Source organism: Loxodonta africana, chromosome 5 (genome assembly GCF_030014295.1).
Source record: "Loxodonta africana isolate mLoxAfr1 chromosome 5, mLoxAfr1.hap2, whole genome shotgun sequence".
NCBI lineage: Eukaryota > Metazoa > Chordata > Mammalia > Proboscidea > Elephantidae > Loxodonta > Loxodonta africana.
Window position 1 is genome coordinate 133,106,005 of NC_087346.1, and position 24,330 is coordinate 133,130,334.

General features: G+C 39.8%; 1 protein-coding gene across 3 annotated transcripts in view; it reads right to left on the reverse strand.

Moving 5' to 3' along the window:
• Nucleotides 1-22,029, reverse strand: part of STIM2 (stromal interaction molecule 2) — a 202,144-nt gene extending 180,115 nt beyond the window's left edge. Inside the window, exon 1 of one of the 3 annotated variants that reach the window (XM_064285979.1) lies at nt 21,506-22,027. In XM_064285979.1, the coding sequence (XP_064142049.1) occupies nt 21,506-21,914 (409 nt within the window). In that variant the 5' untranslated portion in view covers nt 21,915-22,027. Of the gene's footprint in view, nt 1-21,505 lie in introns of all 3 variants that reach the window. The other 2 variants (XM_064285980.1, XM_064285981.1) reach the window with 2 other exon arrangements.
• Between the last annotated feature and the right edge of the window lie 2,301 nt (nt 22,030-24,330).

The following is a 24,330-nucleotide window of genomic DNA, read 5'->3' on the forward strand; positions in this document are numbered from 1 at the left end:
TGAAGAGGACATCATCAAATCAATACCATTTACAATAGCCCCCAAGAAAATAAAATACTTTGGAATATATCTAACCAGAGACATAAAGCACCTATACAGAGAAAACCACAAGACACTACTGCACATAAGTGGAAAAACATACCTTGTTCATGGATAAAAAAAAAAAAAAAAATTTATTTTTTATTTTTATTTTTTTTAATCCATAGGAAGGCTCAATACTGTGAAAATGTCTATTCTACCCAAAGCCATCTACAGATACAACGCAATCTCGATCCAAATTCCAATGGCATTTTTAATGAGATGGAAAAACAAATCACCAACTTCATATGGAAAGGGAAGAGGCTCCGCGTAAGTAAGGCATTACTGAAAAAGCAGAACAAAGTAGGAGGCCTCATACTACCTGATTTTAGAACCTATTATACCGCTACAGTAGTCACAACAGCCTGGTACTGGTGTAACAACAGATACATAGACCAATGGAACAGAATTGAGAATCCAGGCAAAAATTCATCCACCTATGAGCAGCTGATATTTGACAAAGGCCCAAAATCAGTTAAATGGAGAAAAGACGGTCTCTTTAACAAATGGTGCTGGCATAACTGGATAATAAAAAAAAAATGTTTGAAACAAGATCCATACCTCACACCATGCACAAAAACTATCTCAAAACGGATCACAGAGCTAAATATAAAATCTAAAGCAATACCTGGGAGAAAAAATAGGGGCAAGGCTAGGAGCCCTAATACATGGCATAAACAGAATACAAAACATTACTAACGATGCACAAACACCAGAAGAGAAACTAGAGAACTAGGAGCTCTTAAAAATCAAACACATGCTCATAGAAGACTTCAGCAAAAAAGTAAAAAGACAACCTACCAACTGGGAAGAATTTTTTGGCTACGACAAATCCGATCAGCATCTAATCTCTAAAATCTACAAGATACTGCAAAACCTCAACAGCAAAAAGATAAATAACCCAATTAAAAAGGCAAAGGATATAAAGAGGCACTTCACCAAAGACATTCAGGCAGCTACCCATACACATGAGGAAATGCTCCTGATCATTAGCCATTACAGAAATCCAAATCAAAACTTCAGTGGACACCATCTCATCCCGACGAGGCTGACATTAATCCAAAGGACATAAAATAATAAATGTTGGAGAGGCTGTGGAGAGACTGGAACACTTATACACTGCTGGTGGGAATGTAAAACGGTACAACCACTTTGGAAATCAATTTGGCGCTTCCTTAAAAAGCTAGAAATAGAACTACCATACGATTCAGCAATCCCACTCCTTGGAATATATCCTAGAGAAATAAGAGCCCTCACATGAATGGATACATGCACACCCATGTTCACTGCATCACTGTTCACAACAGCAAAAACATGGAAACAACCTAGGTGCCCATCAATGGACAAATGGCTAAATTAAGGTATATTCACACAATGGAATACTATGTAACAATAAAGAACAAACAATGAATCTGCAAAATATAATATGGATGAATCTGGAAGGTATTATGCTGAGTGAAATTAGTCAGTCACAAAAGGACAAATACTGTATGAGAGCGCTATTACAAGAACTCAAAAGGTTTAAACACAGAAGAAAATATTCTTTGATGGTTATGATGGTGGGGAGGGAGGGAGACGGGTATTCACTAACTAGACAGCAGACAAGAATTATCTTAGGTGAACGGAAGGACAACACACAATACAGGGGAAGTCGGCACAACTGGACTAAACCAAAAGCTAAGTTTCCTGAATACAACCAAACACTTCCAGGGACAGAGTAGCAAGGGTGGGGGTCTGGGGACCACGGTTTCAGAGGACATCTACGTCAATTGGTGTAACAAAGTGTATTAAGAAAATGTTCTACATCCCACTCTGGTGAGGGGTGTCCGGGGTCTTAAAAGCTAGCGAGCAGTCATCTAAGATGCATCAATTGGTCCCGACCCACCTGAAGGAAAGGAGAATGAAGAATACCAGAGATACAAAGAAAATATTAGCCCGAGACACAGAAAGGGCCACATAAACTAGAGATTCCACCAGCCTGAGATGAGAATCACTAGGTGGTACCCAGCTACCACCAGTGACTGCCCTGACAGGGGACACAACAGAAAGTCCCTGACAGAGCAGATGAAAAGCGGGGTGCAGAACTCAAATTCTAGTAAAAAGACCAGTGTTCTGACTGAGACTGGAGGGATCCTGAAAGATATGGCCCCTGGACTCTGTTAGCCCAGAACTGAAACCATTCCCGAAGTCAACTCTTCAGGCAAAGATTAGACTGATTTTTTTTTTTTTTTAATAAGACATAAAATGATATTCGTGAAGAGTGTGCTTCTTAGCTCAAGAAGATACATGAAACTAAGTGGGCAGCTGCTGTTCCGAGGCGAGATGAGAAGGCAAAAGAGACAGGAGCTGGTTGAATGGACACAGGAAATCTGGAGGGGGAAAGGAGGAGTGTGCTGTCACATTATAGGGAGAGCAACTAAGACCACATAACAATGTGTGGATAAATTTTTGTATGAGAAACTACCTTGAACTGTAAACTTTCACTTAAAACAAAATAAAATAAATAAAAAGAAAACCCTATGGATAATATACAACTACAGTAATTGAGAGTCTAGTACAACAATAGACACATAGAACAATGGCACAGAATTGACAGAGTCCAGAAATACACCCATACATCTATGCTCAACTGATTTTCAACAAGTATGCTACGTCTATTCAATGGGGAAGGAAAAGTCTTTAATAAATGGTGCTGGGAAAATTGGATTTCCACAGGCAGAAAATGATCAGCAACTTCACAGCATACAGAAAAACCAATTCAAAATGGATCAAGGACTTAAATGGGAAGACTAAAACCATAAAATTCTTAGAAGTAAACATCGGGATGTGGCTGCAGGGCTTGGTTTTTAGTGATGAATTATCAGGTATTATAACAAAAGCACAGGCAGCAAATGGCAAAACTGATAAATAAGAACTCATAAAAATTAAATACTTTTGTTCATTAAAGGACTTTATCAAAAAAAGTGAAGAAACAAACCTACAGGATGAGAGAAAATCTTCAGGGAAAATGTATGAGGGCCTGATATCTAAAATATATACACAACTCCTACAACTTAGCAAAAAGACAAACAGCCCAACCAAAAAAATGGGCAAAGGATGGAAAAAAAGAAAAATTGGCAAAGGACTTGAACAGACCAAAGGGGATATTCAAATGGCCAGCAAGCAAATGAAAACAGGCTCAACATCATTGGCATTAAACAGATGCAAATCAAAACCACAATGAGACACCATTGCATTCCCACTAGATCCAAAAAAAAGAAAAATAACAAATGTTGGTGAAGATGTAGAGAAACTAGAACCCTTATCCACTGCTGATGGGAATGCAAAATGGTACAGCCACTGTGGAAAACAATTTGGAGGTCACTGAAAAAATTAAACACAGAACTACCATGTGACCCAGCAGTTGTACTCCTAGGTGTACACCCAAGAGACCTGAAAGCAGTCACACAAACACATGTACACCAATGTTCATTGCAGCACTACTCACAACAGCCAAAAGGTGAAAACAACCTAAGCCCACATCAACAAATCAATGGATAAACAAAATATGATACATACATACAATGGACTACTACTCAGTCATAAAGAGAAATAAAGTCCTGATCCTTGCTACAACATGGGTGAACCTCAAAAACCTTATGTTCAGTGAAATAAGTCAACCACAAAAGGATAACTATTTTATGATCTCATTTACATGAAATAACAAGAACAGGCAAATACATAGAGACCAAAGTTTCTTAGTGGTTATCAGGGGTGGGAAGAAAGGAAAAAGGGGAGTCGATGTGTAGGAAGCAGTGTTTGCATTCAGAGGTGGAAAATGTGGCTACAACTACGGATAATGGTTGCACACCATGATTAATGTAATTTATATCACTAAATTGTACACCTTAAAAATGTTAAATTGCCAAGTGCTGTGTTATATATATATTTTATAACAATTAAAAATAATGATAATAATAATGTAATTTTAAAAAGATTTTTTAAAAAAAACTTATGGAGCACAGTTCTACTCTGACACACATGGGGCCGCCATGAGTTGGGATCATCTCAATAACAACTGGTTCTTAGAAATTAATAAGATTAAAACAGAGCAGAGCCAGAGTCAAGAACCCTGGTAGTGCGGTGGTTAAGCACTTGGCTGCTAACTGAAAGGTTAGCAGTTCGAACCCACCAGCGGCTCCTTGGGGAAAAAAATGAGACAGTCTGATTCCGTAAAGATTACTGCCCATGGGGATATGACTAACTAGCTAGTAGTCAAGAGTCAACTTCAGTGAAGGGAAGGACAACACACAATACAAGGGAAGTCAGTACAACTGGACCAAAAGAAGTTTCCTAGACACATCCAAACTTTTTGAGGGACAGAATAGCTGGGGCTGGGGCCTGAGAATCATAGTTTCAGGGGACATCTAGGTCAACTGGCATAACATAGATTATGAAGAATATGTTCTACATCCCACTTCGGTGAGTAGCGTCTGGGGTCTTCAAAAGCTTGCAAGGGCCATCTAAGATATAAGATACATTTGTTGGCCCCATCCCACTCAGAGCAAATGAGAATGAAGAAAACCAAAGATGCAAGAAGACTAACCCAAAGGATTAAAGCACCACATGAACCAGAGACTCCACCAGCCTGAGTCCAGAAGAACTACATGGTGCCTGGCTACCATCAATGACTGCCCTGACAAGGAATCCAGACAGAGCAGGAGAAAAATGTAGAACAGAATTCAAATTCACGTAAAAAGACCAGACCTACCGGTCTGACAGAGACTGGAGGAACCCCTGAAACTACAGCCCCTAGATGCTCTGTTAACTCAGAACCGAAACCATTCCCAAAGTCAACTCTTCAGACAAAGATTAGACACGACTATGGAGTCGGAATCGACTCAATGGCACAGGGTTTTCTGAGTTTTTTTTTTTATGAAACAAAAAATAATACACATGAGTGTGCTTCTTAGTTCAATCAGGTACACGAGACCAAATGGGTGGCTCCTGTCTGGAGGCAGGATGAGGAGGCAGGATGGGACAGGAACTGGCCAAATGGACACAGGGAACCCAGGGTGGAAGAGGGGAGTGTGCTGTCATATGGCGGGGATTGCAATCAATATCACAAAATATGTGTATAAATTTTTGAATGAGAAATTAACTTGAGCTATAAACTTTCACCTAAAGCACAATTAAGAAAAAAAAAAAAGACTGCAGGCCTTGAAACCCTATGAAGCAGTTCTACTCTGTCCCACAGGGTCGCTGTGAGTCAGAACCGACTCGATGGCAGCGGGTTTGGCTTGGTGAATCTTGAGGTTAAGGAAATCTAGATAAAGTTCACCTCGCCTTTAAAGTGTATTCCTGTGTCTGAAGATGGGAAAGTGCTACAACACAAAGACCCACCGAAGTGGTAGGAACAGAGCCAACTCAATGTTCAACTTCCTCATGTCGTCTAACATAAAGTCCCCATGGGAAGAATTCAGTTTTTACCAATACCTGTGAATTACTGAAGGTGTTTCAACAATACTAGTGGGGAAATGCAGACTGGTTACAAATACATTTACATGAAGTTCTTCCCATTTATTCACCCAAATTAATCAGCATCTCTGGGACCACTGTGGACCCCAGAGGTGAGAATCAACAATTCCAAGTAACAAAAACAAGGACATCTAACATCTCAATGTACTGGATGCTAAGGAGCATACCAAAATGCTGGATTCTGAGTCACATGCTAATATGCTACTTACAACGCATACTGTCCACTACGACCTAAAATGGCTTCATGTACCTCCCAAGCCACCACAGGAAAAAAGGATGATACATGGAAATTCATTTTTCTGAATTACTAATTCACAACATGCAAGTGATTCTTTACCATGGCATTTTTTAACATATATAAATATTAATAAGAGTATTTACTTTGACTCCAAAGCCTATTTTTCCCAGAAGATAGTTCAACTTCGTATTTTCCTAGGGTAAGGTTTTTCAGGAACATCATCATGGTTAGGAATTATCTATAAACATACCATGTCTTGCTTTGGAATTTGTAGTTAACAAAAAACAGCTGCTGTTTATCTAGAAATCTTGAAAAACTGAACAAAGACAAAAAAGGACTTATTTATCTTTCAACTCCTAAGCAGAGCCTATTTTCATGCTGTTACATTATAAAGGCCTTAGAATACCATAACAGTTTTTTACTCCCTTAAACCCACTGCCATCGAGTCGATTCTGACTCACAGTGACCCCAATAATCTAGAATTTGAAAAAAAAATATAGTCCTGATTATTAACTAAGTTCAATATTCAGGGCTTACAATGAATCTATTATGACTACTACCCACCTCATTGAAAGCAAACTTTTTAAAGGTTTCAAATGTAAAACTAAATTTTCAGTGCAAGACAATAGCTACCTGACAATTTCATAAATAAATTTTAACAATTTATCATAAATTATTCAATACAGGTCTAACTAAATTCAGACGAAAAGCATATCTGCATGTTTCTATGACATTTTAAAACACCCCATAAAAGCAACATTAGATGGCATATGACAAAGAACAGCATGGAACTAGGATACAAAACAACTAGATTCTGATTCTACGTCTATTACGTTGAGTTAAAGTTGACCGTAGACTGCGAGTACTTATATATGATTTATATAAGACTCAAGGAAACCCTGGTGGCGTAGTGGTTGAGTGCTACAGCTGCTAACCAAAGGGTCGGCAGTTCGAATCTGCCAGGTGCTCCTTGAAAACTCTACGGGGCAGTTCTACTCTGTCCTATAGGGTCGCTATGAGTCAGGACCAACTCGATGGCATGGGGGGGTCGAGTGGGGAATAAGACTCAAAGAGATTTATCAGTGTGAGATATATGACTGATATTAGAAATGGCTGATATCAGAAATGAGTGAAAAGATACCAATATGCCACTCAGCTTCAATTAAAATGGAGTCTAAGAAGTAATGAACACTGGGATCAGGAGTAATTATAAAATCAGGAAGTTGCCAATTTGTTCAAAAACCATACCGTATATAGCAAAACTACACTTACACTACAAACAACCAGAGAGAGAGACTTCATTTGTTTTGTTTTCTACTACTTATCCGTCACATAAAAACTGTCTAGCGTATGGTAAGCATTAAAATATTTGGATAAATAGACTCCTCAAACTAAGTAGCACAATGTAAATTATAGCAGATACCAAAATACTGAACTTTACTACTAAAAATCCAAAACCAAACCTGCTGCTGTTGAGTCAATTCCGACCCACAGTGACCCTAGAGGACAGAGTAGAACCACCCCACAGTGTTTCCAAGAAGCGGCTGATGGATTCTAACTGCTGACCTTTTTGTTAGCAGGCGAGCTCTTAACCACTGTGCCAGCAGAGCTCCAACTTTATTACTACTAGTTTCATATTATCAAGCACTTTAAAAATTATTTTTTAAAGTCTATGAGACTACAAGTTGAATAACATTCCAGCTTTTTTAATAATCATTCTAATTTTTCTAAACTCTTTCGAAAAGATATGAAATTATCAACTAAAAGTAGAGAAGATGCAAGCATTCATGATTTAAGCCAACTGAGTAATACATTAATCATAACTGCTTGGTTTATGTAAGTGAAGAACTGAAAGTTGATCCTGTAACTTTTTTTTACTAGAAGTTGGCAGTCACAAATAAAGATGTATCACAGCTCTTCCTAAAAGTATTTAACACATCAAATTTTTTAAAAGTGCCAATAAAAACATCCTTACAGAAAAAGATATCAGTGATTAAGTCATACCATATTCCAAACTAATTACCCATACATTTTAAAGCATTGGACACGCTGTGTCAAAGTAGTATTTGCAAACCATTAATTACTATACAGATACAAGGTACCACCAACTACAATAGACTACAATCAAACTTTCAAGTCAAAAGTATTTATAAAGCTATGGTACCACTTTTATGAAAAAGATACTACAATAAATCAACTGGGTAAAGAAGAAAACAGAACAACTGTGTTACAATACAATAGAATAAACAAAAGAAGTAGACAAATATTGGTAGTTAAACTGCGATAAGAAAGGTATAAATAATCTGTTACAGAAGTTCCAATGTGGAACAAATGTCTTAGTGAGGATGACCTTGGAAAGACTTACACCAGAGGAAACAAGAGCCGGAACCATGTCAATTTTTGCTACCATTGTATCTCCAACTTCTGTAACAGTGCACTGAACATAGAAGAGTTTCAATAATATTTACTGACTGAATGAACAAACATTTGGAAAGGACCTTGAGAGATGGAAAGGACACTCCAGGATGAGGAAAACATGCAAACACAGGAATAAAAGGGGAAAGAAGGCGTGTTCAAAGAACCAGCAGTAGTCCAATTTCACTGCAGTATACTTAAGACATGTGGACGATCAGGAGTGTGTACCCCTCTATGAACTACATAACAAGTTCAGATTTAGTTTTAAATTAACTGAAAATACAAAAAGTTTTATTAATGAAAGTAGTATATAAGAGACTGCAAGATACATTACAAGATTATTGCCACCTATGGAAACCCTGGTGGTATAGTGGTTAGATGCTACAGCTGCTAACCTAAAGGTCAGCAGTCCAAATCCACCAGGCACTCCTTGGAAACTCTATTGGGCAGTTCTACTCTGTCCTATAGGGTCGCTGTGAGTCGGAATCAACTTGATGGCAATGGGTTTGGTTTTTTGGTTTTATACCCCAAATGATGAAGTTCAGAACTAATATAGTAGCAATGAAAATGTAAAGAACTTGGTTCTTTACATTTTGTGTGCCGTTCAGTCGATTCCGACTCATAGCAACCTTATAGGACAGAGCAGAATTGCCCCATAAGGTTTCCAAGGCTATAATCTTTACAGAAGCAGAGCACCACATCCTTCTTCCGCAGAGCAGCTGGTGGGTTCAAACCACTGACCTTTCATTTATCAACCTTCTAGTTAGCTGCCAAGCACTTAACCACTACACCACCAAGGCCAAAGTCCAGTGTAACTCCAAGAATGTGTGTCTGGTTGACTGGAAAAACAAGAGTATTATTTAAAAAATATACAAAGTCAAAAAACAAAAAAATGGTTGGGGGCAAGGGGGTAGGCCAGAAAACAAAGAAAATAAGATTTATTGAGTATTTATTCCTTGTTAGGCACTTCAAAAACATTAATCTTCACAACTGCCCTGTGAAGTAGTTATTATCTCCATTTTACAAATGAGGCAAAAGAGGTCAAAATATTTCCCCAAAGCTCGAAAAGCTAATCAGTTATGTATCATTCCCTCCCTTCTTCCTTCCTAAGAAAACCTCCATTATGTTCAAATACAGTAAAATCTGCAAAAGCCAGAACCTCTGTAAGGTGGAAGCCTGTCAAAGAGAAGGAAAAGTCAAGTATTTTCCACCATAACAAGTGATAGAAAAGTGGTAAGACTGCACCCTGTCAAAGGTGGAAAATCTGGCAATCCCATAAAGCAATCCCACAGAATTCGGCTCTCACAGGTTTCACTGTGTGGGCTCAGGAAGGTGGGAAATTCTATTTCCCTTGAACAATATCCCAGGCCTGACCAATGAGACCTGAGAAGAAATACATTGGGGGTTTCTGGGGAAGATTTTCCTACATGGATTAAAAAAAAAAAAAAAATTTTTTTTTTTCCATGGATTAGAAACATGGAAATCATGCGGAACCTTGAAGTGAGCAATCTAAGAGTCATCCTTGCTTGCTCCCTTTCTTTCACTCCTGTTTCCCAATCTGTGAGCAAACTAAATCAATTCTTATTCCAAAATACCTCCTTAACTTGTTCTCTTCTCTCAGCCTCTGCTACCATCCTAGCCCAAGCGATTATCGACTTTTAACTGGACTCTTGCTTGACTTTAACAGTCAGTCTTGCTCCCAACAATCCATTCACCACGCAGCAGCCAAAGAGGTATTTTAAAACCTAAATCATATCATGTTGATCCACTCCTTAAAATGCTTCAACTGCTTCCCATTACCTTCTGAATAAAACCGAAACAAGGTAACAAGGTCCGAGACTCTGTACCATCTGGCCCGTGTCTCCATGCACAGCTGGATCCCACACTACTCTCCTCATCCCTCAAAACATTCAGTCAAAACAATACTTTCACTTCCTCAAAAAATTCAAATTCTTTCTTGCTCAAGGTCTTCACAGCGTTGGCTCCTTATTATCTTTCAGATGTCACCTTAAAAAGTGACATTCTGAGAGAAACCTTCCCTGACCAGCTTACCTAAAGTAGGTGTCCCCACGCCATCCACATTATTTTGTATTTCACCTCTTCTTTGTTCTTTGATAGCATTTTTCATGACTTTTTTTTTTTTTTTAACCTTCCCAACTGAAATGCAGGCTCCATGGGACCTCACTGATTTTGGTCATCATTGTGTCCCCAATACTTATCATATGCTTGGAATATAGTTGACATTCAAACACTGACTGACTAATTTCACATTTAAAAAAAAAAAAATCACTCTATAAGCCTAATATTAAATATACATAAATATATGCATATAGATTTAATATAGATCACGTTTTTGTTATCCTTAGTTGCCATGGAGTCAGTTCCAACTCATAGCGACTCCATGTGTGCATAACAGAACCGCTTCATGGGGTTTTCAAGGCTGTGACTTTCCAGAAGCAGATCACCAGGCCTTTCTACCAAGGCACCTCTGGGTGGGTTCGAACCACCAACCTTTCGGTTAATAGTCAAGCACTTAATCATTTGCACCACCCAAGGACCTAAAAAAAAAAAAGTATAGAAAAAATTGTTACAGTTGTTATCTACAGTTCTTGGGGGTAGACTTGTTTCCTACTTTACACTTCTCAGTATCTTCTAAATTTTCTATAATAAATCTTTATACCTAGAAATAAAATTAAAGATTTTTAAGTCTGGCATTTCAGCTGCAAAATACTTTAAATTTTTTGTCATATAAAACAATAAAGGTACAAAATGACTTAAGCAAATGATACAACTAACTTTTTAAAAATATCATAACACTTCTCAATCTTACTGTCTATAGTTTGCTTCATATTGTTACAAAATTTTAATTTCACACCATTCATTAAAGGTCTAAGATTATTTAGGTCACAAAAGTGCTCAAACTATGTCTTCATACTTTTTAATATGCAACATAAAACATCTTAACAATAATACTCAATGGATCACAGAACATTTCTGTAACTATCCTACATCTATAGATAAAAAGAAAAACAATAATAACCAATGATAATCAAGCACTTATACTTGCCAGACTCTGTCCTGGATTAGTTCATTTATTCTTCACAAATCCATTTTAACCAAAACCAAACTAAATCCACTGCCACAGGGTCGATTTTGACTCATAGCAACCCTACAGGACAGACCAGAACTGCCCCTTGGGATTTCCCAGGCTGTAAATCTTTATGGAAGCTGACTGCTGTATCTTTCTCCTGTGGAGAGACTGGTGGGTTCAAACTGCTGACCTCCTGGTCAAGCAGATTCCGACTCACAGCAACCCTATATAGGACAGAGTAGAACTGCCCCCATCTGGTTTCCAAAGCTGTAATCTTAATGGAAGCTGATTGCCACATCTTTCATCCCGAGCAGCTGCTGGTGGGTTTGAACCACTGACCTTTTGGTTAGCAGCAAAGCCACTTAACCACTGTGCCACCAGGGCTCCTTCCAAACCCATTTTAGAGATAAGGAAATTTAGGCACTAACAGATTAAATCACGTACCCAAAATTTCAAAACCACTGTCAGACTGGGATTCTAAGCCAGGAAATCCTCACTCCAGTGTAGACGCTATGCTCTTAACCACAGTACACAAGAGTGGAAACAGATTTATGGCCCAATAAAAGTCCAAGATACAACATGCTATGCTTCTTAAAACTTACATCCCATCTTTAAGGAGTATTCATGAAAACAAAGCACAAATACAAATTACCTACCAACTGAAAATACTTATTGTTTTCTTTTAAAAAAAACTTAATAAATTAACAATAATTAATATATTAACATCAATAATAATGGACTTCAGAAATCATGTATTTTTAAGACTTCTGAATATTTAATCGCAAAAGTTTAAAAAAAAAAAAGAAAACCTGGTTATTTACCAAAGATCTATGAAGAAGGAACTAATAAGGTTGCTGAATAATACCATCTAAAATTTAACATTAATTACAGTGCTTAATTCTCCAGCCTCATTTCCTGATTCAACTCCATTCACAACCTATGTGTTTCATGATAAAGATACTTGGCATTGGAAGTTTTATAAGACATAAACTATTTGAAAAGAATTCTGTATCTCAATTATACGTAGTAACTTACTACAGGGATAAGAATAACCTCACAAGGATTACATAGGATTAAATGAGGTAAAATATACAAAATGTCTGACATAAATTTGAATTCCACATGCAAAGATGGATGTTGGTGTGCTAGAGCCAGTCAATCACCATGTAAGCAGGCTTACCATTAACCAAAGTAACTGGGTATTTGGTAATTCGCAATCCCTACCTAGCATTCTCAAACGCCAATGCCTATCCTATGGTAAGCATCATTCCCCAAACTCAGCTTCCTCCCCTCATACCAGTGGATCTTTCCACTATTTCCTCCACTATCTGACAAACTCATGCTTCTCGGCAAATATCTCTACTCTTTGCTACTAACTCTTTACTATTAACTCACCTCTCCCTAGGTAGAGCAAACTTGTCTACTATCCTAAAGCTTGGTGGTTTGAAGCCACCCAGCAGTGCTGCAGAAGAAAGGCCTGGCAATCTACTTCCGTAAAGACTACAGCTAAGAAAACTCTATGCCACAGTTCTATCCTGTAACACATGGGGTCACCATGCATCGGAATCAACTCTAAGGCAACAGGTTGGTTCTTCCCTCCACATCAAAGTTAGGAATTCACCTTTTATAATTCTGTAAAATACAACACATACCCTTATGCCCTCATTGCACTGTGCCATCACTCTTTAAGTAAGTATACTAGGAATACACAGAGTCACTGTGTCACAACAATTGGTTGGCATTCAATCATTTCAGAAGGTAGCACATGATCAAGAACTGTTGATACTGAAGGCGGAAGCTGAAGCTACTCTGTAGGGACTGGATCATTGACAAAATTATCAACTGAAATGTCTCAACAAACGATGCAACACTGGAAGCACTTACATACCTATGCCAAGAGATATGGAAGACGGCCTAGCTGGAACATATCCACATCAGCTGGAACATATCCACATTGATGCCCGTTCCAAAGAAACATGATCAAATGTAATGTGGAAATTACCAAACAGTATCATTAACAGCACATGCTAGCAAAATTTCGCTCAAGATAATTCAGAAACGACTACAGCCAAACATTGACAGCGAACTGCCAGAAGTTCAAGCCAAGTTCAGAAAAGGACGTGAAACAACAGACATCATTGCTGTTGTCAGATGGATCTTGGTTGAAAACAGAGAATACCAGGAAGATGTTTACCTGTGTTTTATCAACTACAAAAAGGCATCGGACTGTGGACCTTAACAAATCATGAACACTGAGAAGAAAGGGAGTTCTGGAACACTTAACTGTGCACTGGGGAATTTATACCTATATGAAGAGGTAGTTGTTGAACACAACAAGGGGATACTTCATGATTTAAAATTTGAAAAGGAGTGCAGCAGGGTTGCATCCTTTCAACAACTAATCAGTAAAACTTGACTATATGCAGAAGGATGTGATATCAGGATTGGTGAAAGATGCATTAACAGCCTGCAATATACAGATGACACAACCTTGCTTGCTGAAAATGAAAACTACTTGAAGCACTTACTGATGAAGATTAAAGATTACAACCTTCAGTATGGATTACACTTGAATGTGAAGAAAACAAAAATCCCCACAATTGGACCGATAAACATCATGATAAATCGACAAAAAACTGATGTTGTCAATGATTCCATTCTACCTGGATCAACAATCAACATCCATGGAAACAAGAGTCAAGAAACCAAAGAACCTATTGCATTGGGTAAACCTGCTGCAAAAGACCTCTTTAAAGTTCTAAAAAGCAAAGATGTTACTTTGAGGACTCAGGTGCACCTGACCTAGGCCGTGGTCTTTTCAATCACCTCATATGCATGCAAAAGCTGGACAATGAGAAAGGAAGACAGAGGAAGAATTGATACATTCAAATTGCATATTGATAAAGAATATTGAATATACCATGGACTGCCAAAAGAACAAACAAATCAATCTTAGAAGAAATACAGCCAAAATGCTCCTTAGAAGCAAGGATGGCAAGACTTCAGCTCACTTATTTTGGACACGTCATCAGGAAAGACTAATCACTAGAAAAAAGCATCCTGTTTGGTAGAGGATCAGTGAGAACGAGGGAAACCCTAATGAGATGGACTGACAGAACAGCCAAAACAACGGACCCAAACGTGCCAATGATCATAAAGATGGCAAAGCACTAGGCATTGTTTCCTTCTGTTATACATAAGGTTGCCATGAGTCAGAGCCAAATCAATGGCAACTAACAACATCATCTCCCAGTAGACTACAGGGCAGGGTCAATTTCCTATTTTTTATTTTGAAATCCCAAACATCTAACCCTGTGATTGGCACATAGCAGCTAGTGAAGTTTTTGTTCATTCCTTATCTTTAATGAAGAGAAAATGTAATACTTAAAGTGAACAGAAAAGAACTACATTTATTTATATCATGCTTTCTTCAAAAAAGAAATAATAACAATGAAAAGGGGAATTTGGTTTTAACACTGCGAATGTATAATAAGAAACCTTTAATAAATATTCTAATATATTAATAAGCACGGCAATGCTGCTAGATTACTAATACTAGTAATTACTAATATGAAGATCTAAAAGGATAAGAAATCAATGTTAGCTAACACAGTTTTTTCTTTTTTTTGGCCTTTAAAAAAAAGAACATCTATATTTTTCTTTAGGTTAAACATTTTCAGGCAATTTCCAAGTTTACATTTTTCCTGCAATGATTAAAATGGTCAATTTCTACATCTTTACATCCCATTCCTAGCATCATACCTGGCACAAAAAAAAAAAAAAAAATAGTCACTAAATAATGTTCAAAACTCTATGCATGTGCTTATATATACACACTCACCTATATTCATCACAGACTGACTTTCTTACTTTTACTCTCTATAGTTCTTTAAAGGACCCATTACGACAGACCTAGAACCAACCATGAATGACATCAAAGAATATATTTAAAAAGGCAAATTCAAAAATGGTCAGAGGTAGCTACAACCACAGTTGAACAGGTTTAAGTGGATTTTTTTTTAATTTGGTGCCCAGGAAATAGAGTAAAAAGAAATACCAAGTGGTGTTGTTGGTGTTAGATGATGCTGAGTGGGCTCGGACTCATGGCTAGCAATACCAGTTTGAATATTTGTGGCAAAGCAGAAAGAAGAGCTAAAGATGACAATGGCTGAAGACAATGGGGAAACGGGGAAAATTACATACTTGTCAGTAACGGAAAAGTCAGAGGTTGAATGCTGGATAATGGGAATAAGGAAGAGGGGATTTAAGAGTATCTAGTCAAATTCAGCATCAGATGTTTTTTAAAAAGTAAAAAAAAAAAAAAATCAGCAGAAAGAAAACATGAGCGCAAAGCTGGACCTGTGAAATGTACAGCATGCTGAGTAGGAGATAAAATTTTCAAATAAGGGTTAAAACAAAACCTTGGTTACATATTGAGAATCATTCAAGAAACCTAAGTAAAAATCACTTCCATTACTCTAGGGGTTTGGAATGAAATTGCTTTATTTTGTGATCAAATAAATAAGACAGTCACTTCAAGTTTTTTTTTTAATTAAAAACCCAGCACTAAATTCTGTAAAATACTTTTTGAGGTGTTTCAGTTCCCAAGAACGGCAAGTTTGGGGAGATAAAAAACAGAGGTAGAGAAAGAAAGTAAAAACTTTAAACTAGAGGAAAAGAGTAGGGTACACAAGAGGCCAAGATCCTCAAGCACACATAAAGAGAAATTCATACACAAGGGCACTCATACAGATACAGGCAACGGGTTCTGAGATGAATGTTAGGCTGAGTAGACCGCTCTTGCCATAACCTACAGTTTCCTGGGCTTGTGGGAGAAAAAAAAAAGTTACCACTATCTTAAGAAAACACTAAGCATTCACTAATAAACATTCAACAGCTGCTTTTAGACTTAACCCTAAAACTGTTTCAATTTAGATGACATGGTTGATGAAGCCTAGCAGAAAGGAAATGACTCTCAGGACTGCAGCCATGAGGGCCGGGCTGTGCAGTATCATCACCTCAAGGGCCAAATGAAACGAGGCCAAAAGGCAAATCAATCATGGGCTTAGGGTTCCCCACCCCCAACTGAGAACTTTCCTAGTAATCAGGTTCTCTGAGGAGGAAATGTTCAGCTAGACTAGAGGAACACAAGACCATGAACAGAGATTAAGGGGAGAATCACTCCTAAAATCAGCAACAATGAAACCAGCCAAGGACAATAGTTCCTGAAGGTAAGAGGAGAAAGTGTCAACAAGGACTGAATAGACAATACCTACATACAAAGATCTCACAGGATAAGGAAAAGAAGAAAAAAACATTTAGATTCAGCAGTAAAAATAACCATCTACAGGAGATTAAGTCTGAAATTCACACAGCAATGAAATTCTAAAGTTAATTCTGAAACAAATAATATGCCAATACCACCAGACACTTATTCACAAATGATGAGGCTGGGTTAGGGAGAGCAGATGACCTCTGATCTACTGCAACATTAGTTCAATCCAGAAAGAGTTATCCTTTGTTAAGGAATAAACATGAATTTTAAATATGGAATATTTATTATGGCAAATACACTGTCCTTTGCAATCAAAACAATCTGTTTTGTCGAACGTCTGACGAATATTTTTGCAACTATTTTCTGTTAACTCTAAGTCATTTCATTAATCCAATCATATACAAAAATAGCTAATTTTTATGTAAATAGGAACTTGAAATAAAGAAGATATTCTATGAAAAATAACTTGTTTCTCTTTGCACTTTTTCAAAGCTTTGTACCAGTTTAAATAAGTCATTCGATAAAGTAAAATTAAAAGGTAATTTTACTTCTTAGATGTTCTATAAATAGCCAGATTACTTTCAAATCTAAGCAAACTATAAAACAAAATCTCCTCTAAACATTTTCATAGCCACTGCATACTTTAAAAGCTCAAGGCCTCTATTTCTACATAATTTCCTAACTAGCCTTTCTATCTCTATTATTGCTTCCATTCCATTTGCACCACCAAGGGACTCCAAGATTGTCTTTAGTGGAGTAAATGTTTAGATTTTTGCCTGACTTCAGAATTGCTAGGCAAAAGTATTACTTGGAAAAAAATGGTAAATAAGCTCATCTGCTAATCAAAAGATTGGCGGGTCAAGTGCACCCAGAAGCACCTCAGAAGAAAGGCCTGGTGAGCTTCTTCTGAAAAATCAGCCACTGAAAACTCTAAAACACAAGGGTCACCATGAGTCAGGATCAACTCAACAGCAAATGGGAATATTAAACCTCTCTATTATTTGGTCCAGCCTTCTCCTTTCATTTCCCACTACTCTACATACACTCTGTGCTTAACTCCAAAGAAAACTATTAATTTACTTCTTATTCTTGCATTTGCCTCCACCTAGAAAGCCCTTTCACTCATCTCCACATGAAATGCTATCTATACATCAAGGCCCAGCTCAAACTACCCCTCCTCCAAGAAATCTTCCCTAACAGCCTCTTCCTTTCCCAACACTTTGGAGTCAATTGTGGTACTCATCACGGTCTGTCGCGTATTATACTTAGTTGTGTGTATAAAGATGCACACAACATTGTCGTTGTTAGCTGCCATCCAGTCAGTTCCAACCCACAGCAACCCTATGTACAACAGAACGAAACACTGCCCGGTCCTGTGCCATCCTCACAATCATTGATAGGTTTGAGCCCACTGTTGGCAGTTACTGTGTCAATCCATCTCGCGGAGGGTCTTCCTCTTTTTCACTGACCCTCTACTTTACCAAGCATGACGTCCTTCTCCAGGGACTGGTCCTTCCTGATAACATGTTCAAAGTAAGACAAAGTCTTGCCATCCTTGCTTCCAAGGAGCACTCTGGCTGTATTTCTTCCATGACAGACTTGTTTGTTCTTCTGGCAGTCCATGGTATGTATATTCAATGTTCTTCTCCAACACCATAAATCAAACGCATCAATTCTTCTTCAGTCTTCCTTACTCACTGCCCAGCTTTCACATGCATATGAGGCGACTGAAAATATCATCGCTTGGGTCAGGCATACCTTAGTCCTCACAGTGACATCTTTGCTTTTTTAACACTTTAAAGAGGTCTTTTGCAGTAGATCTGCCCAATGCAATATATCGTTTGATTCCCTGACTGCTACTTCCATGAGCGCTGACTGTGGATCCAAATAAAATGAAATTCATGACAACATCAGTCTCTTCTTCATTTATCATGACATTGCTTATTGGTTCTCCATGCAGCTATCAATTAGTTGATGTGCTGTGGTGGTTTGCATGTTGCTGTGATCCTGGAAGCTTTGCTACCAGTATTTCAAGTACCAGCACAGTCACCCTTGGTGGACAAGCTTCGGCAGAGCTTCCACACTAAGACAGACTACGAAGAAGGACCTGGCAGTCTACTTCTGAAAAAACTGGCCAGTGAAAACCTTATGAAAAGCAGTATACAACATATCAGTTAAGAAACAAAAGGAAAAAATATAAATCCAAATTCATTACAACAATGAGTCCGTTTATTTCATGATCTGTCATAGTCTCTCTCATGTCGTAAGAACACTTCCTTGCCCAAAACGAAGCATGATAGATGATTTAAAGGTAATTTACTCTTAAAACACATTCAGCTGCTAAAGTAAAACCTTTGGGGGGCTGACTTCACTGGACAAGAATGTATTCTACATTTTATTAGTAAGAGGCAAACCCTTATAAAAAGTTTCTAAAGATACATAAGGATTAAAAACATCAATCTAGAGCAGAAGAAGAAGATGGTGTGATTCTGGCTGTCATGTAACACAGGTGTTAAGAATACACAGTTAAATGACAACTCTAATCGGGAGCCAGAGTGAACAATCACTCTGTCAGAATTCTTTTAAAATGTTTCAATTTTCAAAATTCCTATGAAGTTTAGTCCTTTTATTACTGATGCTCTGCCCCACTGCTCTCCTTTAACCCTGCCTAGAATATAACAAAGCAGTAGTTGTTAAGTGCAGTCTATGGTTCTACTTCCTGACGTTCACAGTTACAGTAATAAATTACGTTCTGGCTTAGCACAAGATTTGCAAATGGAAATCATAAAAGAAAACACTACTGATACAATCAAAAGAATGGTAAGGAGCCCTAGAGAGGTCATACAGCTCAAGAAATTTTCAGTATCACAGACTTTCAATTTTCCTTTTCTCAGAAACCAGTGCTGGACTGTATTTACATAAGCTTATTAAAATGGCCAAAATTTAACTTGCATATCATGTAGTTTTATTATCATAAACTTTAAATGGAATTTAACTTGTTAAAAATAAATATTCTAACAAGAGTAAGAACATTAAAAATAAACTCCCAGGTTAATACTGTTTCTGTAACATCTTTAAGCACTACAGCACAATCTCCCTTCATGCGTTACATCAGACTTTTTTTCCAAGAATCACCCTTTCTCTTTTCACAATGCCATAAATTACTACAGAAAAATTTAAGTCTTCAAAAGGAAGGACTATAAACAGTCTATCAAAGTCCCATCGGAAGTAACTTGACAGAATCTACGTACTATACAATAGATCAATAAATACTAAATTTCCTGCATCATATGCCCTTCCACCAATTACATTTTGATAAAGCAATAGCCAATTATTTTTCAAACTTTTCTGCTCAAGGATCCAAGAGTCACACTCCTATAGCTTCTAGAAGCCCAAACATTTCTCCTTCCTCCCTTCCTGTACCTGACATTAAATCTTCATAGTCCACTTCCCTAGCTACTTTCCTGATAATCACTATTTTTCACATCTTTACTTGCCATTTAAGAACATAAAGAATGTTCAAGCATAAGACTATGCAACTTATCCTCTCACTCAAACAATATGTCCTAATAATAATTATTCTATTATCCAAATTACCCAGTGGTAGGTTAAAAGTTTCACTTAAGAGGGCTTGGATATGCACCAGGGTAAAGCAAGTTAAACACTCTGATCACTGTGTTTTACGCACCCCAACTTCCAAAATGCTTGACAAAATTTACCAACATCCTTCTTCTTTCTACAATAGTAAACATTCTGTCATAGAACCCAGAAGCTATCTGCTTTGCTCCAAAGAATACAGCTCCTGAGCTTCTCAGAGCAGCTGTTAGTAACTTTCAGACGCCTGTTGCATTATCACTTTGGTTAAATTAATGATGGGTCATCCTGTTCAGTCGGCATTGGTTTAAGGGGTTTTCATCTTGTTTCTGCCCTTTTTTTTGTTTTAATCTTGCAGTTAGATGTAAGAACTTACAGATCTGTTTTAAAAATAAAACAACTAGAAAAGCAAATACTACTTAGCTCCAAAAGAAATCCTTCTAGGATCCTTCCAGCATTACTTATACCACAACACACCAGTTGTACATGACACTGAAAGGCTTTAGAAGGATACAATTTTTTACTTAACCTTACCAAACATGTTTACAAATGTTCAATTACTTCGAGAACGTTCTATATTAAAATAGGTGCTGGTGCGGTCTATCAGAACTGTGCTGTTCAAAAACAAGCCCCAAATATCCCGCATGTTAAATTTTAGGTGTATTTCTGGTTACTTGCTGAGCTTTCTGAGCCCTTTGTCACCCAGCGATGCTTCCACCAGCAAATACTTTCCACCCTTTAAAATGGTTTTCATCCCACCCCTCAAAAAATACAAATGAGACTTAGAGGTTTCCGCTTACTGATAGGAACCACTAGGTATTGTGGCTCTCAAAGAATCTTTAGCAGCCTCCCCTGGGACGCTCTGCTCAGCAGGGCACTGAATCCGTGAGACTCTCTGCCAGCTGCCTTTGCAAGAGCAGCACCAGAGGCCGACTCAATACCGCATTGCTGCTACTGACTTTTTCTAAAAAAAAAAAAAAAAAACAGCCCAGTATCCTGCAGACCCTGCTGGCTCTTCCGCAGCATGGAAGAGAAATCGCCGCACTGCTCCGCTTGGAATACCGGGGAGCACGGCTGACGGGCGGGGTGGTGTGTGCCGTCGAGAGGCTCGGACCACGGCGGCTGTCGGGGTAAAAAGGGATAGCGGCCGGAATAGAAGAGATCGCGGCGCAGCAGCGGCCAGGGAACCGGCGTCCCGGCGCCCAGCTCGCCATCGCGCACTGACCGCGGCCGTCGAACGGGGCTAGGGATCCCGCAGCCGCCAGCCGAGCCCCGCCCGCCGCCCCCGGGGCCTCACCTGTCATGAGCGCCGGGCTGTCGCCCGCCGCCGCCGCCGGCGCCGCCGCCGCCGCCGCGGAAGAGGAGGCGGCAGCCGCGGCTGCGCCTGCTGCCCGCCGCCCGCGGAGGTGCCTCGGAACCACCTCGCATCCGTCCGCCGCTCCGGCCACCAGCAGCCCGAGCACCAGCAGCGCAGCCCAGCGTCGCCGCGGCAGCCAACCCGAGGCCGGGCCGGGCGTCGCGGCGGGATGAGGGAGCAGAGGGGGAGCGGGGATAAAGCGCGGTAGCGTCCCGGCCGCCGACCGCTCGACCGCTCCGCGCGGTGCCGCCGCTGGCGACTCCGCCGGCCGCCCCCGACGCCTCAGACGCGCCACCCTGGTCCCTTCAGCACCGGCGGCCTCCAGAGCACGGGTCCTGACTGCGTTCATTGGTTCCGGTTATTTAAAAAAAAAAAAAAAAAAGGTGGGAGGCAGAAAGCTACGGCGTCTTCAGGCCGCGCGCGACACCCGCGCTGCTGCCGCGGTGAGCCCGGGATCCGCTGCTCTGGCGCCTCCAAACAGCAGCCCAGCGCCCGCGCCGCCGCCACCGCGGCGCATCCCCCCGCCCCCTCCGGCCCGCGCTCGTCGTAGTACCACGCTCGGCCCCGACGCCTCCCTCCAGTCACACACTCGCTGGCATACCAATCCCCCGCCTCCTTCAGCTCTCCACTGCGCAGGCGCGGCGCTGCTGCACTGCGCGTGCTCGGGCCCTAGCCCCGCCCCCGGGGGCGTTCCCGAATCGGCGGGGGCGCAGCGGGGTGGATTCTCGGGTTTTAGCGGAACGGTAGGGAAGGGGGTGGGGAGGAAGGGAAACTTGTACCCCTACCACGTTTACTTCCCTACTGCGATAGGCTGAAGGGCGAGAGGGCTGGGAGAAGATACATACATCCCAAATCGCTTGGGCGGATTATAGCCGTATGGACGGCAGCAAAAATAATTGCACGTAAAACTTTGTAATAGGAAACAGCGGTGTCCCAAGAATTTCTACGTATGTGGGGCTTACAAGTGGCTAGCTGGGTGGAAGTGGAAGTTAGCGTAGCGTAGCGTTTTACTTCTCACTTTACCCTTAATCTGTGGCAAGCACTGTTACAAACTCTTTACACATTGACTTATTGTAACTCTAAACGTTAGATGGTATCGTTATCATCCCCATTTTACAATGAGGAAACTGAGGCCCAGGAATGTTAATTAACTCGCCCTCAAAATCCCACAGCTAACAAATGAGAACTGGTGCGGATTTGGCACTCACTTCAATGGAAACACTGGGGAGAATTTAGCTTCTGACTCTCGTTATTTCCAGACGTTACCTGCACTTATCACTCCCCTCTCCAGCCGCGCCCCCTGAAGTCTGCTGCGAACTGAGCAAATTGAAGAACGGTGGGCCGACTTGACTTGGCTTCGCTTACCTCAAATGAAGCACAGCTCTTGTGAAGCCAGATCTGCTTTCTATTACAGAATCTGCTTAAAAAAAAAAAAAAAAAACCAGTGCCCTCGAGTCGATTCCGACTCATAGCGACCCTATAGAATTATCGGGTAGAGTTTCCAAGGAGTGCCTGGCGGATTCCAACTGCCGACCCTTATGGTTAGCAGCCGTAGCGCTTAACCACTAGCCACCAGGGTTTCCGCCACAGAATCTGCTTAGGGCGGGCATAATCAGGTTGAAGAAAAACGAACTGGGATCTTTCTCATGGAAACTAGTTACCAACACATTTTTCAGGCCACCTCGCCTCAGGTAAAAAAGGTGCAGAACGTAATTTTACTATAAATTTAAAACCATTAAGAGCATCCAAACACATACGCAGGCATTCTCTCTCCCAGGGGCACAATGTTTAAGATTTACAGGTTAAAAAAAAAAAAACCAAACCTACTGCCATCAAGTCGAATCCAACTCATAGCGGCCCAATAGGACAGAGTAGAACTGTCCCATAGAGCTTCCAAGGAGCACCTGGTGGATTCGAACTGCCGACCTTGATAAGGTCCTTAAAAATATCTTGTTTGGTATTGGGCTTTATTCTTGGATTGGAGTTTTGATTTTGCTTTTTACTGGTTTGTTTGCTAATTTGTTCTCTCAACTCAAGAAAACGTCGAATTACACAATCTCCCAAAGAATTTCTTCCGCAACCAGGCCAAGATAATCATGAATATCCTTCACTGTGGAAGGGAAGATGCACACTTCAGAAAAGAATCAAGAATTTCTTTGTAGCTAATCAATCCATCAACAATTATTTCTTGGCTAACTTCTTGGGGACATGGTGTTTAGGTGACAGTTCTTTTTGTAGGGCAACAGGGAGATTAAATTTCCTCCTGCTGAAGGGCATAGCAATCAACCACACATTTGCTGAATGCCCAACACAAGGAGATAATTCAGCTACAAGGATCAGGAAAAAAACAGAGAAAACAGCCGCCCCCAGAAGGCATCATTTCATTCAATATTTATTGAGCTCCTACTACATATAAGGTAGAGTACTGGACGCTGGGGATTCTATCGGTAATAAGAGAGACACTTGAGAAAGTCAACTGAATCAGTAATCAAGGAAATGAGATAGAACAGTCTGCATGGAAAGCTTACCATCTTGCTTAGGACTGTAATATAAGGTAGTAGTTAATCAGTTGCTAGATTAGGTAGTGCAATAACGGTAGTATAAACCATGAACAAATTAAATCACCAGGCGAAGCTTCTTTAAACTACAATGATATATAGATTTTTTTTCTTTTAAAGACAGAGAGGGAGAATCTGGCACTGAGAGGGTACTGTATTTGGAGTTAAGCGTTTATTCCTCTCACCACTGGAGCACAGAAAGCGGTA